The sequence below is a fragment of the Geospiza fortis genome, unplaced genomic scaffold (genome assembly GCF_000277835.1).
Source record: "Geospiza fortis unplaced genomic scaffold, GeoFor_1.0 scaffold284, whole genome shotgun sequence".
NCBI lineage: Eukaryota > Metazoa > Chordata > Aves > Passeriformes > Thraupidae > Geospiza > Geospiza fortis.
Genome location: NW_005054508.1, coordinates 800,222 through 815,390, shown reverse-complemented (window position 1 = coordinate 815,390; position 15,169 = coordinate 800,222). Strand labels below are relative to the sequence as shown.

General features: G+C 42.3%; 1 protein-coding gene across 1 annotated transcript in view; it reads left to right on the top strand.

Moving 5' to 3' along the window:
- Window positions 1-15,169, top strand: part of PCDH15 (protocadherin related 15) — a 518,357-nt gene that overhangs the window by 257,172 nt on the left and 246,016 nt on the right. The window contains exon 5 of the mRNA XM_031063502.1: window positions 2,560-2,678. Within this exon, the coding sequence (XP_030919362.1) occupies window positions 2,588-2,678 (91 nt within the window). The 5' untranslated portion in view covers window positions 2,560-2,587. The remainder of the gene's footprint in view (window positions 1-2,559; window positions 2,679-15,169) is intronic.

Below are 15,169 nucleotides of genomic sequence, written 5' to 3'. Positions count from 1 at the left end.
TAAAAGTAATTTGGGGGATTTTTTTGAAGGTGCTGTTGCAAATTCCAGAATGACTTTGGAATGTGCTAAGTTTGCATGACAGTAACCAAATGAACATTTTGGGAAGGAGAAGGGAGGGAAAAAGGCCTTTTGAGCAATTCTGGTCTCCTCTCGCATGGGAATAATAAATAGTTGCTTTGGGAAGAGTCTGGAATTGTCCTTTGAGCTGCCTCTAACTTCCCATTTGAGCTGTCAGGGTTGCTGCCTCCTCTCTGAGGTTGTTCCCTACAATTCCCTGAGAGAAGCTGATAGTGAGGATGGGGAGCTGGGTCTCTGCTCCCAGGGAATGGGTGAGAGGATGAGAGGAAACGGCCTCAAGTCATGCTGGGGGAGGTTTAGATGGGATATTGGGGAAAGGTTCTCCATGGAAAGGGTTGTAAAGCACTTCATGGAAACGTTCTTCATGGAAAAGTTTGTAAGCATTTCATGGAAAGGTTCTTCATGGAAAGGGTTGGAAAGCATTTCACGGAAACGTTCTTCATGGAAGGGGTTGTAAAGCACTTCATGGAAAGGTTCTTCATGGAAAGGGTTGTAAAGCACTTCATGGAAAGGTTCTTCATGGAAAGGGTTGGAAAGCACTTCATGGAAAGGTTCTTCATGGAAAGGGTTGTAAAGCACTGGAGAGGGCTGCCCTAGGGCAGTGGTGGAGTCTCTGTCCTTGGAATTGTTCAAGGCATGTGTGGATGTGGCATTTGAGGACATGGGTTAGTGGTGACCACGGCGGTGGTGCTGCTTGGAATTCATGACCTGAATGGTCTTTTCCAACCTGAAGAATTGTGTGACTCCACAATTCCCTGCTGGAATTTGGTCAGAAACAGATGTAGAAGGGCAAGGGAAGAGAAGGAGGGTGCTTTGCAGGGCTTGAATTCCTGGGTTCTGTGACCTGGAGCTGCTCTGTCAAGACAAACATTGGTCTGAAATGGGAATGAACAGTCCCATGAGATCTGTGCTGGGGCTTCACTTCTTTCATGGCCAATATTGAAGTTTCTCCTGGAATTGCTGCCTGTTGCAGCCTGCACCAACCTCCTGCTGCTGGACAGGTTGGGAAGAGTCCAGCCTGAGGGGAGCTGGAGCTTGGAAAGGCCTCTCTGCATCCTTAACCCCTGGATGAGGAGTGGAGCGATGTGTTCAGTGTAGAATTCAAAATGGTTTTGCTGCTGCCCTTGATTTCTCCAGCATGTTGGTATTAAAATCCAATAAAGTCACCTGCAATCCATGGCTTTGACAAAGGGAAAAGGGGCTGTGCTTGATGTGAGGGAGCCTCATGAACCACAGGATACAATCACTGAATTTGGGAAAAGCCTCTGATGTCCTGGTGAGCCCACCCATGTGAGCTGTCCTGCAAACAAACTCAAGATATATATATATTTTATTTATATTATCAACCACCTAGGAACTTTAAATACTTGAGTAAATATGGGCCACTCAGTCTGGTTTATTACGTTCCCCTACTTGCTCTCCTTCTGTGGAAAAAACCCCAGAGGTTTTCCTCAAACTCTTGACGCACAATTGTTTTGCAAGTTTGATTTTTAATAAATGCAGCTATTTTTTTATGCAATAACTTGGTTTATATTGCTGAAAATCTCTCTTCATTCCATGCTTCTGTCATCGTATTTATCCCAAACTTTTTAAATTTGGAGGAATATTTTTAAATAACTCCGTTCTGGGCTGCAGAATTGTGCTAATTCTTTTTATGGGAATCATGAACCAGAGTTTTTTTAGCTATCTAATGTTCTGCACTCCAGGTACACTCTTGGGTTCAGCCAGACTTGTCTTGGGGATTTTGGTGGGGGATTTTTTTGTTTGGGTGGTTTTTGTTTGTTTTGGGGGCCTGGTGGTGAGGGAAGGGGGAGGGTTGTGAGGGTTTGTTTTGGGTTTTTATTTTTCTTGGGGAGTTTCTTTCTTTTCGTGGTTTTTTTTTTTGTTTGCTTGCTTTTTGGTTTTTTGTCAGTTTGTTTTGTGGGTTTTTGGTGTTTGTTTTTCTTTGTTTGTTTTTAATTTTACTTTGTTGATTGTGGTTTTTTTCTGGTATGATGTTAGTGAAGTTTATCTCATTTTCCTGGATACAGCCCAACAGCCTGTGTCCTTAAAAAAGGCCACCCTCAGGGATCATTCCCATTTTTCCCAGGCAATGCCTTTGAATCCTGAGTCCCTCTGGCCTTTTGCAGTGAACCCTCATTTTAATCAGCGCAATTTCTCTGCTACAATTGCTCCTCCAAAATGCCTGAAAGCAGAAAGGATACCATGAATACTTTATTGCAGGGAAATTATGGAAATCAGACCTGATTTAAGCCAGAACCATGCATTTTCATGACTTGGAGGGCTGTGGATGCACAGTTATTGAGTTGATGAGTACCCACATTAATGCTAATTAGGGGTTCTCCTTCCTTATTTTATTTATTTTTACGGCTGAAACAATACCATGGTCTTAGAGTCTGCCTGTCCCCTGTGAAAAAATCTTTGTAGTGGCTCAGCTTTGTGCAGGTTGAGTAATAAATGTGTCAAATCCCTCTCTTCCAGCTCTGCCTTGAGTGAAGTTTGACAGAAGATGGTCCAGCAGCTTTGTCTCTGGAAATGGTTCACAGTGGGGACGGCACTCGCTGCTGTCCTGGCATGGGCTCTGGCCCAGAATGATGAAGGTAAGGGCTTGGCTGAGGGGTGGAGCTCTGGGAGGGCTGGGATGCCTCTGGAATTTCATTGGAATGGGTTTTTTTCTCCTCCAAAAGATTATTATTTGATGAAGTAGTTGGGTAGGAAAAAAGAGGTTCAAGAAACAAAATAGGTTCCAAGAAATAAAGGTCTGGGTGTGTTTTGTGTTTTGTGGCTGCAGCATCCAGTGATTATTGCATTTCCTGAAGCTGTTGATTTAGCAGGCAAGATAAAATCTTCAGTTATGGTTATTCAGTGTTGGACTCGAGCATCAAAATTGGTTTTGTCTTATTCATTGTTCAAGCTTTTACTTTGTTCATAAATCAGCAGTTGTGGTTGGAACTGGAGATGGAGAGAATGGTTAATGTCCAAAAACTTGGGAAAAAAATCCACAGTGAGAAACAATTCTTCAGGAACCCTGAAACATGGCACCAGTAGCTTGTGTTCCTCCTCAGAGCATCTTGGTTGAATTTAATTAAAAGACAGCAGAAATGTGTCCTGCCAGTGATCTCTGGTAATTAAAAATTACAGGCCTGGATAACTGATTAGGGTTTATTCTTTTGAACAATTTAACAGTATTGAAGGGCAAATTCTGTCAGAGTTGTTCCTGAATACTCCTGGGAATAATGAGTGGGATAAGTGAAAACTGAGTGTGGCTTCAGAATGTCTGTAATGAAGTTGCTCATTATCCATGGCACTCCATGAGGGTAGAGCTGTAATTGTACAAATTTATGACTTTGGCATCTGGGTTTTGGTTTAAAAACCTCGATTTTATCAGTTAGGAAGTAAAGTAATTTTGCTTCCATGGGAAGTCTTCAGTCCTGCTTGAATTATGCTTTGTTTTTTGCTATCCAGTTGAAAGTCTCTGTTTCTTGTTCTACTAATTGCTCTCCAAATGTCCTTTTATTCCCTTCCATCCCCCAGCCCAACCCTCCCCATAATGTACAAGAAAACTAATTTAATTTTCTCCATTTTTACACCCTGTCATAATCACTGTCACTCCTGACACTGAAGTGGACAAGCTGCTCATATTTCACACATTTGCTCTGTGCTGGGCTACAATTAACTGAGTTTTACTCATTTATTGCAGTGGAGGAGTGGGGCCCTCAGGCTGGTAAAGGTTGACCTTGGTGGTGGTTTGAGGAGGAAAATGCTGGTTTGGGTGGAGGAGAGGAGGCACGGTGGCCTCTGGCATGTCCAGCAGCACAGGAGGACATGGGAGAGCAGTGGGAATAATGGTGGGAAGCAAAGCAGGATCATGGGGCTGTGGAGAGCCCTCAGGGCAGGCTGAGGAAAAAAAAAAGGCAGCACTTCCAGCACTTTTCAGTGGTATTTTTATTTGTGCTCATGCTGGTAGCATCGCATATCTCCAAAAATGCATCTTTGAGGAGAATAAAATAGGGATTTTTGGTCTTGAGTGATGAAGTGTGCAAAACACAGGCGGCCCAGACAGGACAGGAACAATTTGATCTCCTGGAGGGGAAAAAGGGATCCCTCAGGTTTCCATTTCCTTTATACTCATATGACAAATTCTCACCTCTGTGTCCTTATCCCAAGATTGTTGAGAATCCTTTTTCTTCCAGGTGATTTAGAGGAAGGGAAGGGCCACCGCTCTTTTGTTGGCAGTGTCCTGTGACTCAGTAAATACAGCAACTCCCCTACTTCAAAGAGGTCTGAATATAATTTTTGGTGGATTTTTTTAGCCTGGCTTGTGCCAATTTATTTTTCACAGAAACCATGCTTGATTTTATCCTTGGTAATGGTCTCTTACATGTCCTGAACAGGACAGCTTTGTTATAATGAGTATAAATTTGCTGTCTGTAGCCAAAATTCTTGCTGCTTTTTCAGGGGGACAGTTGAGAAATGCTGCTTCTTGAGGAATATGCAGCACCCTGGTACAAACTGAACTGATTTCCTCCCCCATACTGTGTTCAGGAAAGGGTAAATGTAGCTAAAAGCACTTTGGATACATTTCACAGGGGTGTAATAGAGGAAAAATGAGCTGGAAATGGATTTAAGCCAAGGTGGGGGACTGGTGACTCAGCAAATGGCACCCAGCTAATGAGGCAATGCTTACAGGCATAATTACTTGGAAATATGGTTCTTACAGCTAAATGGAAAACTCTGTTTAGGGCTGGGCCTGGAGGAGTTCTGATGTGCAGGAGCAGAATTTGTAACCTGAAATGTAGCGTAGAAAAGATGTGTTCTTCTGGCAATTGCCATTCCCAACCAGTGTAGTTCTCTTAGCAGCAGAATAATAAATATAAAGAAACAAAAAATCCGCTCTGGCAGAAATTATGGGCTATTTCTTTGCAGCCAGCATGCCAATCCTCCATTTTCCTGGCGGGAGCTGTGGATGTTGACTCAGTTTCTTGCCCCTCTTGCTGCATTTTGCTTCATGAGCTCCTAATTTCTCTGTTTCACACGTTGTACTTGACCTCCCATGTCACCAAATCCTCCCCAGCCACAGCAATTAATGATATCCCCAAGTCATCCAGGAGTGCCTTGGGCAGGCTGCTTTATTCCTAGACTTCAGTAGGAAGTTTCCCCAGGATCCCATCTGTTCCTGGTGAAATTCAAGTACCTACTGTAATCCCTTTGTATTCAAACCCACCCCCCTAATTATTAAAAAACCCCAAGACTTTTGTTACAGAGCCATGCCATCCGTCCTAATTTACTGTTGATGAGCCCATTCAGTGTTTAATTTCAATTCTTTCATGCTGTAATCCTTTTGTTCAATCCTGTGGTGCACCAGAATAAATGTTAGGCTTGAGTGTGGATGGGGAATATTGTGAGTATTTTTGGTTTGGTTTTCTGAAAGGAAGAGGTCTGGTTTTACAATTCCTCTCTTCCAAACAGGAGAAATACTGCAAAGGTTGGATTTGTTTTTCCATAATATTTTAACTTAAGTAAAAGTAGAAATGTCACTTGTAGCTGTGCAATATGTGAAATTAGGTCAGCTGAAATCTCTTTTATTTTTCCAGTGCTGCTTTATTGAATTCAGAGGCAAACTCTGAGGCTAAAGGAATCAGGGAGGAGGAAGGTGGAAACACAGGATCAAATTTCTCCTTTTTTTTCCCTCTCTAATCCAATGTCTATGGCTCAAAGAAAAAAATTTAGCAGCAATTTTTGGCCAGCAAAGAAGGCTGCTGAATTCAAAACTTTCTGCACTTTTATGCCAGACCAAACCAATCCAGCAGCAATTATTTGCCAATTAACATATTTAATTATGTTGAGTCCGTACCATTCATGAAAATACAAATGTGAGCTTTACTCTTAAAAGATGAATAGAAAGCAAAAATCATTCTGGTCCCTTTTAAAAAGGGTAAATGTGGAGCTCCACCCACAAAATTTGCAATGGATCTGTTCTTGGTGTTTTCAGAAGTAGTGGAATGGGGCTGTGACTTGTGGGGATATGTTTCATACCATGGAATCTTTGAAGGGTTTTGGAAGATTTTTGGGGGGCTGCTTTTAACCTAAAGTGGTTTTGCACTTTTTTTTTTATACACGAGTGAAAAGAACACTTGAAGGTCCTTATATTTCTCCTGAAGATTTATAGCTTTAGAAGAAGAACAGTAACAAAAAACTTGAATTCATCTGCTCAGAGATGAGCCCATCGTGGGGCTTTTGTTATCTTGTAAATTTGGGTTGTGTTTGAGGGGGTTGGTGTCACCTGTCCCCCACATTCCCCTCACCCAGAGACCTGTCACACCCTAAAATGTCAATATTCAAGTCCTGCCTGTGTTTGGTGTGGAGCCAGTGGAACCGCAGGATCATTTTGGTTGGAAAAGACCTTGAAGAGCAGCAAGTCCAACCATAATGCTGGGGATGAGGATTTCTACAAGAGCCTCCATTCCAGAAATCTCCTGGAGCTGTTCCATGAGATCATCCCTTCTGACTCACTTGAGGAATAATACTTGTTTATCCCAGAGGAGATGCAAACAGGATGTTGGATGTATTTCTCTTGGCATATATGGCTAAGAAGGAATGCTCTCTTGATTATTTAATGTTGGTTTTTTCAACTCTATTTGGACTTATCACTGTAGTTCTTCCAATCTTTTGGTTTCAGACTCATTTCCTTCCTTTTCCTTCCTTTCTGCTTGACTGTGGAACAAGAGATGAGCCATGGACACCTGCACTGTGGGGTATGGATCTCACTGCTGGCTCAGTGGTTTTGTTTCATTCTGAAACAAAATTTCACAAAATAAAACTGAGGCTAATCAGAAGATTTGCTCATCCAACTATGGATTTCCTTTCCTAAGCGTTCAGCAGATGGGTATTTTTTATCAGAAAGTTACAAAAAAACCCCATTTAAATGGTTTTTGCCACTTCCCTGAGTGGGGGTGACTTTTTAGTAAGTTTTTTTTTCTGTGAAAAACACAACTGTTCACTTTTGCCACCTGTTCAGCCCCAAACCTCTTCACCTATTTTTCAAGGCCCCCTCTATTAGTTCGTGTCTTTATTCAGTCTAACAATCTTCTGCTACAAAAATTGAATCACTGAGGGGCCTTACAAATCACCTGAAGAGGCTATTTTAGAAAGAAAATAGTTTCAGATCTTGATCTATTACAGTTGGGCAGGAAATTAACTGGGGGAAAATGCATATTTAAGTACCTGGAGCTCATTGATCATTCCCTGAGCCCTGCACTGTACAGATGCAGGGAGAGGAGAGGAGAGAAATGCCACCAGGTTCTTGCCTGAGGGAACGTGTCTGCTCCTGGGAACAGGAGTCATTTGTGTGTTTTATGGGCACTTGGTGCTTTTGGTTGGGAGCTGTACAGTTGTTCCTACAGGGAAAAGAGCTCTCCTTGATGTTGGGGAGTTGTAGTGGAGCCATTAAGTTCCTCTGAAGGGTTTAGTTCTTCAAAGCGTCTTTGAGTGCCACCAGCAGCAGTTTGAAGCGACAGAAGATGAATTTCCCTGCAGTGAGAAGAGAGTTATTCACAAAACGGGGACACTGAAACAAGGCTCATCTCAGTTAATGTACAGATTTTCGCCCTGGTAAAAGGGACTGAGTATTCTGGGATCTCCCTGTGGCTGTGCTGGGAGGGATGAGCCAGGAAACTGCTCCTGGAGAAGGAGGAAATCCCAGATCCCAACAGCCTTGGAACCAGCAGACTGTGGGATCTGGCTGGGAATGAGCCTCTTCCAGGCTCTGGACTCCCAAGGTTTTTTCTGCTACCGAGCGGAGCAAGGGCCTGGAGCATCTGGGTGCCCAGGAAAGGCTGAGGGAGCTGGGAGGTGCCACCAGGTGCCCACTGAGCTCCTGCAACCTCACCCACCCTGGGATCTTGTGTTTCTCTTGCCCATGTGTTGGATTTTTTGGATTTCAGACTATCAAACATCGATGCTCTTTGATTCCTTTAACTGTCCTGAGCCGTCCCTTGGTGACAGAAGGGTGTGAGAACTGAGCTGGTTCTTTTCTTGGAGCTGGTTCTTTTCCTAGGACTGGGTTCCTCAAGGTGCTGCTCCCACCTGGGAAGGGAACTCCTGATGCAGGAAAAGCAGAAACCCCCCTAGAAGTGCCCTGGAACACTGTGTCCCCTCCAGAAGAGTTGTTCACACTTTGGGACTTGCAGCTTGAACTCCAGTGATGTTTTTAGGCCTGAACTCCTAAAAAAAACCATCAACCACTGTGTCTGTGCACTCATATGTTGGTTTGTAGCCATGTGTGTGAGCAGAGCCACTGTAGCTCCTCAGTCATGAACTTTGTGGTTTATTCTTCACTCACGAAGACATTTTGTGTCTGTTCCTGAAGATTTGGAAGGCCAGGACCTTTCCTTTCTGGTTTTCTCTTCAGCAGAAACACATTTGCAGCTTAGTCAGGCCACTAGGTTTTAGTACTAAGGCAGCTCATATAAATGGAATCTGTTTCTTTACTAGGAAGCCCTGAAATGGCTTTTTAACTTTGGAAGGAAATCTTTGAAATTCTATTTGAAGGGCAATAATTTAATTAGTTTGACTTTCAAAGAACTAAGCAAGACACTACAACCGGCAGGATTTAAATAAAATCTGCCTCAGTGTCATGTCTTCCATCTCATACTCCACCAGTAATTTATGTTGCCTGTTCAATTTTAGGTTTTTTTGGCAATATTGTATCTGTAGCAACAGTTTGGAAACACAGAATTCCTGTGTCTTGGTGACATGGAAGGTCAAGAATCCTTTCGTTACCTGCTGCCCCTGTCATGTCACTTTCCAAACCTTCTTCTCATTTCTCCTTGTCTCTGCCACTAAGAATTATTTTCTGAATCCTTATGCGAGACTGTCACATGTGGACAGATAAAGTGTGATAGAAATTACAGAAACCTTTTTGCTGTGGTTTAATCTTGGTTTTTTTTCTTTTTTTTATGAGAAGTAGCTGTTTAAAACAAGGCACAGGAACTTCAGCTTGATCAAAACTTGTTTTTGTAGGATTTGATTTTCACATAATAAGAAGAGACTCGGGGTTGTATCCCTCAGGGTAAGGGTTTGTGTGTTCTGAATCACTTCCAGTGCCCAGAAACTTCCTTGTGGATAGTGATTATGGGCTTTTCCTCCAGAAGGCTTTAAGTAGGGGTATGGGTTTTCCAGAGCCTCTTGAAAGTATGGACTGCTGTGGAAAATGTGTGGGGGAGATAGTTTGGTTTGGGGTTTTTGGGGGGTATTTTAGGGTTTTTGGTTCAAATCCCCAGATATTTCCTCACCATGGGCATTCCATGTAAAATCACAGAGTTTCCATGAGCTTTTTTGAATGCCCCGGGTGTGATCACTCCCATCCAAACACTTCCATCTCTTCTGGAGAATCTCTATTGGAAGACAATTTTCCTTTTTCTTTATTTTCCCCCTGTTTTTTTAACGTGCTGAAAAGACAACTTTTGGGTTAGGTTGGGAAAAAATAGTAAGAACAAAAAAAACCAAACCTCTGTGCTTTGCAGTATTTATTAGACAGTGTATTGAGGCATGGCGAGTTTTAAATTGGCAGGGAGATGAACAGCTGATATATGTAAGCAGAAATCAAATGTTTAAATAATGCCAAATTATCCTGCTGCACATTGTTTAACAGGACTGCAGTGGGAAGGGCCAAGGAGGTGGGGAAGGAAGCAAGGAGAGAAAATGTGGTTTTCAATTAGATTGAAGGTTTAATTCTAGTCTGAATTATCCTGGAAAGCAGATTTGCACAGGAAGAGAGTTGTGGTGTTTGTGTTTGTCTTCAATATTGTTTCAGTTCCTTTTTGTGAATTATGTGGTGCTCCATGATCAGTTCTCATTTCAGAAACATTTTAATGGGGTTTAAGTTCAAGGAATTGCAACCTCTTGGGTATCTTTAAATGTTCAGAGCAGGAGACCACAGAATCCCAGAATTATTTAGGCTGGAAAGGACCTCTAAACCTGGGACTGATCCCCACCTTGTCCCCAGCCCAGAGCACTGAGTGCCACCTCCAGCCCTTCCTGGGACACCTGCAGGGCTGGGCACTGCAAAGCTGCCTGGGCAGCCCCTGCCATGTCAGGAATTTTTTGGTTCTGTACCAGAATCTCTTCATTTTAGTCTCTGATTTATAAGCTGCTGATTTTGCCAGCAATATTGATGTAACATGAGATATTTGATTTATTTGTCCCTTTTGATTGACCTGCTGGGCAAGTCTACCATGGGATAATTTCACAATTTATTTCTAAGCAGAATTGTTTGAATTGGGAATTATTTGATCCTAGAGTGGAAACACAGTGTTAAATATCTTGGGACTCCCTCATTTAAATATTTAATTTCATCTCCTGGCTGGTCTTAACTTAAACCAAGGTTTCTGGTGTTACCTGGTGTCACTTTTCTCTATGACCAGTTGGCCAGTGCAGCCTAATTGTGTTTCTTGACAAGTGGCCAGGCTTTTGATTCAATTCTAAATAACACAGCACAAAAATTGATTACTGCAAAATCATAGGAAATTTTGAAAAAACTTACAGGGAAAAAAAAACCAACACAGTGGGGTAGTTTTTTTTATTCCACATAATGGTGCTGGATGAAAGTTTCTGGTGTTTGAATTCTATTTTCCCATCTTCTAACATAAAAACCAGTGGATTTTACTATTGTTTTATTTTACTGCTGTCAAGGGATTTGACTCTTTGCAAAAATTTCTTGACTCCTCGGACTTTTTGTTTGATAAAATGGCTGGGATCTTGCCACCTGAACTATTATGAAGCTTAGTGTGCTGCTGTTTTATGTAGAAGGTGAAGTTTCACATCCACAAGTCACAAACTTCAGCTTTGCTCCTTCTTCAGTGTTTTGGGGTTTTTTTTAGCCTTCCAAGTGTTCCTTTACTATTTTTTATTGCAAAACTAATTGCACAAATCTGAGCAGTGTTCTTTGTGACTTTCTGACAATTTGAAGGGTTTTGTGCTAAAGTATAAAAGAAATGAGGCATTTTGTGGAGAGGGACTTTCCATGAGGATGTAGAGTGACAGGACAAGGGGGAAAGGCTTTAAACTGGATGAGGGCAGGGCTGGATGGGATATTGGGAATTAGGAATTGTTCCCTGGCAGGGTGGGCAGACCCTGGCACAGGGTGCCCAGAGCAGCTGGGGCTGCCCCTGCATCCCTGGCAGTGCCCAAGGCCAGGCTGGAGCAGCCTGGGACAGTGGGAGGTGTCCCTGCCCATGGCAGGGGGTGGAACTAAAAATAGCTCTTAACAAGTCCCTTTTCACTCAAATTATTCTATGATTCTGAGCAGTTACTCTGCTGTTACAGAAACACAAAGAAAACAGGTTCTTCAATGCTTTGGGGTGTTTTTAAAATTTATTTTGAATTTTTTATTGTTGTTGTATTCATAGAAAATATACAGAGAATTCCAAGTTAATGCTCCTAATCCATCTATCAAACAAAAGCCTCTTCTCACTCTGCAGTGCTGTGCTCCACAGGATTCACTGCTGCCCCATTTAATTGGGATAGATTTCCTACCAGGACAAAGGTACTTTGTGAGTTTATCCTAAGAATCAGATCTTTTAGAATATGGTGTTTCAGTGAAGGGGGAACTATAAACAAAATCTCTATCAACAAAGCCAGCAAAATAACGTCTCTGAGTGATTGATGGCCGCTGTGGAAATAAATTCAAGGCTGTGAAAACTTCCTACAGTTGCATATGTTAGAAAATATAAGATATATGGGATGTTCAAATACAAATGATGTGCAAGTGCATTTTTTGTATTATTTACAGGAGGAAAGGGAAAAAAAACAAGAAAAGGGTGAAACTGTAACTTAGAGGATGGGCTACATCCAGCCTGGCCTTGGGCACTGCCAGGGATGCAGGGGCAGCCCCAGCTGCTCTGGGCACCCTGTGCCAGGGCCTGCCCACCCTGCCAGGGAACAATTCCTAATTCCCAACATCACATCTGGAATATTCAGGGAATCTTCCCCCTCTGTTGTCATTTAATGATCTCAGGCACGTGAGCAATTAAGAAGTGTAATCAAATGGAGCTAATCAGGATGACCCAGCCTCGTCTGCTCCAGTCAACTGCTCCTCATATCTCCAACTTGATCTGTTTAGATAAGAAAATCAGTGGGGAGAGTGGCACAGGCAGTGCTTTTCCAGCTCCAGGGGCTGAGCACTTTGGTTTCCAAGGCTTGGTGTTTTTATTCTGCTCAGGAGATGGTGATTAACAGGTGAGGAGAGGCTCTGCTTGTGCAAGAAGCCTGATGGTACCAGAGTATTTTAAATATCATTGAACTGCTCAGTATCTAAACTCCTTCCACATAATCACTGACCTCATTCTTGTCTGCTAATTAAAATAGTTACAAACAAACTGCCAGGGAAAGGCAAACTCTGAGTGGCTTCAGATAAACCACTGGTCTCGTCTTTATCCAGAACTAAACCCACCATGAACCGGAATTTGGCCCCCAACCAAAAACAACACTGAATTTTAAACTTAAAGAACATGAACAATCACACACAGAAAATAATAAAGAGCTCCCAGAGCTGTGCTCAGTTGTTCTCTCACCAACCCTGTGGATAGAACCTTTGTATAATTAAATACTGGAGGTCTGCAAAGAAAATGCATTATCTGCTTGTTCTTCCCTTGTAATCAATGGCTTGGGAGTTATTGTGCAGCTGGCTAATACAAAATTAATCAAGCTCTCCATTTCAGCCAGCCTGGAGCTGGAGCAGAGGCTGAGAAGCCCCATGTCAGGTGTGCTGCCTCTTTATCAGTGGCTGTAGGTGAGATCAAATCAAAAAATAGGGCTTCAAAAACTGAAGGGAATTAGGAGGGGAAGAATCTGGGCATTACTGAATGCTTAGAAGACTTTAAATCCTACAGAAATACCCATGCAATTGCTGTCTCATCTGCAGGATTATTTCCTGTGCTATCTCTGAGGGGAAAACCTTACAGGAAAGCTGCCCTGAATCCTTTTATTTCCAGCTATTAGAAATTAAACTGAGTCCAGCTTTGTCCTCCTGCTGGTGGCCTCTGTGTAGCCTGTGGGCCCAAATTACTCATGTGTTTTTTATGAATTATAATTTGTACACCTAAGAAAAAACACTTTTTTTTTTTTTTTGCTGCCCATCCTTGCTGATGGAAAACTTCTCTGGATGTGCACCTGGATTGGGCTGACCTAGGAAACACTTTTCCTAATCCTGTCCTTTCCTGTCCTTTCTCCAAGCAGGTGCTGCTTGGAGAGAAGGGTTTTATGTGTCCTCAGGTCTTTGGAAGGAGCACTGATAGGCAGAGACTGAGATTCCTTTGGCACTTCCCATTTTCCATGGGAGCCAAAACACTGAGCAGAGTTGTATCCTTACAAGGAGAGATGATCAGTCGTAATTTCTGCCAGCAAATATCCTCCTTATTTATTATTATTATTTTTTTTAATTGATTATCTTTGCAACAAGGAGCTGAGTTGCATTTTATGCTTATTTACATGTGTAAATTAAACTAAAATTAATGTACATAGGGAAACAAACACAAAATGCAAGTTCAGCTTCTTTCCAGCACCAGGAGCAGAATTTATGATTTTTTTTTTTTTACCATTTCATAGAGTCATTGAGGTTGGAAAAGCCCTCCAAGAAAAGGGAATCCAACCTGTGCCCAATCCCCACCTTGTGCCAGCCCAGAGCATTGAGTGCCACATCCAGCCCTTCCTGGGACACCTCCAGGGATGGGGACTCTGCTGCTGCCTTTTAGGGAATGATATTTTTTCCATGCCTTCAACTCTCCTGAGGGTGCAGCCAGACAGAGAGATTTTGATGGTAATCAGGTTGTCCTGTAAGGTGTTTATTTTTGAAGGTGTTTTCTAAGGAGGTAAAAATGGAGAAGTAAATATTTCCAGGCTCTGGAGTCAATATTGCAAGGGATATGAAATGTCTTTTCCAATGTAGCAGAAACCCAGCAGCTTTCTCCTTGCAATTTATCAGTTGGTTGATGATAAAGGTTTCAGACAGCAGGTGAACCATGCTTACATTTTATTTTCACCACGTCATTAAAGAAAAAATAAGCTACAAAAAAAATCATCCTGACTCAAGTTTCTGGAAGGAGCCTTTTGGTGTTTGGAGGCTGGAGAGTCCACACAGCAGCAGCTGTGATAGGACAAGGGGGGATGGCTTCCCAGTGCCAGAGGGCAGGGCTGGATGGGATATTGGGAATTAGGAATTGTTCCCTGGCAGGGTGGGCAGGCCCTGGCACAGGGTGCCCAGAGCAGCTGGGGCTGCCCCTGGATCCCTGGCAGTGCCCAAGGCCAGGCTGGACTTTGGGATTTGGAGCAGCCTGGGATGGTGAAAGCTGTCCCTGCCCTGGATGGGTTTTAAGGTCCCTTCCAACCCAAACCATTCTGGGATTCCATAATTCCTCTCTGATTCTAACATCATTTTTTGGGAATCCTCTCCAGGTGGATGCTTGGGAGCCCTGTGAGCTGACAGGTGCTGAGTCCACCAGTCCTTTGTCCCATCCCATAATTCCTCCCTCACGGAGTTGCTTTACAGATGAAATATCTGTAAACCTTCCATTCATTAAAACAAATCCTAAATTGGTTCAAAGGCTCTCACCATTTTGCAATTTTGAGACAGTTTTGGATTAATAGGGCCCAAACTTTCCAAAGATGATGATAAGGAGATTGTGACAGGAGTAAGAGAAGATGCCAGAGATCCGTCCTTCCATCTCAGGATATGGTTTGCTTCTTAAACACATACTTAAGAGAAACAAAAAGGTTTAAATTCTGCCTTCGTGCTTTTCACCAAAAGGTTTTTCTAGCATTAAATTTGAAGAAAGCACTGATTTTGCATTCCCCCTTTCTCCTCCTGCTCTTTACTGGTTTGGGTTGGTTTGGGGTTTTTTGGGGGGTTTTTTTGGGTGGTTTTTTTTGGTGTTTTTTTTTTTTTTTGTTGTTGTTGTGTTGTTTTTTTTTTTTTTTTTTTTTTTGGTTTTGTTTTTTTTTTTTTTTTTTTTTTTTTTTGTTATTTTTTTGTTATTTTTTTCTCTTTTTTTGGTTTTTGTTTTTTTGGTTTTTTTTTTTCTTTTCAAATTTGGAG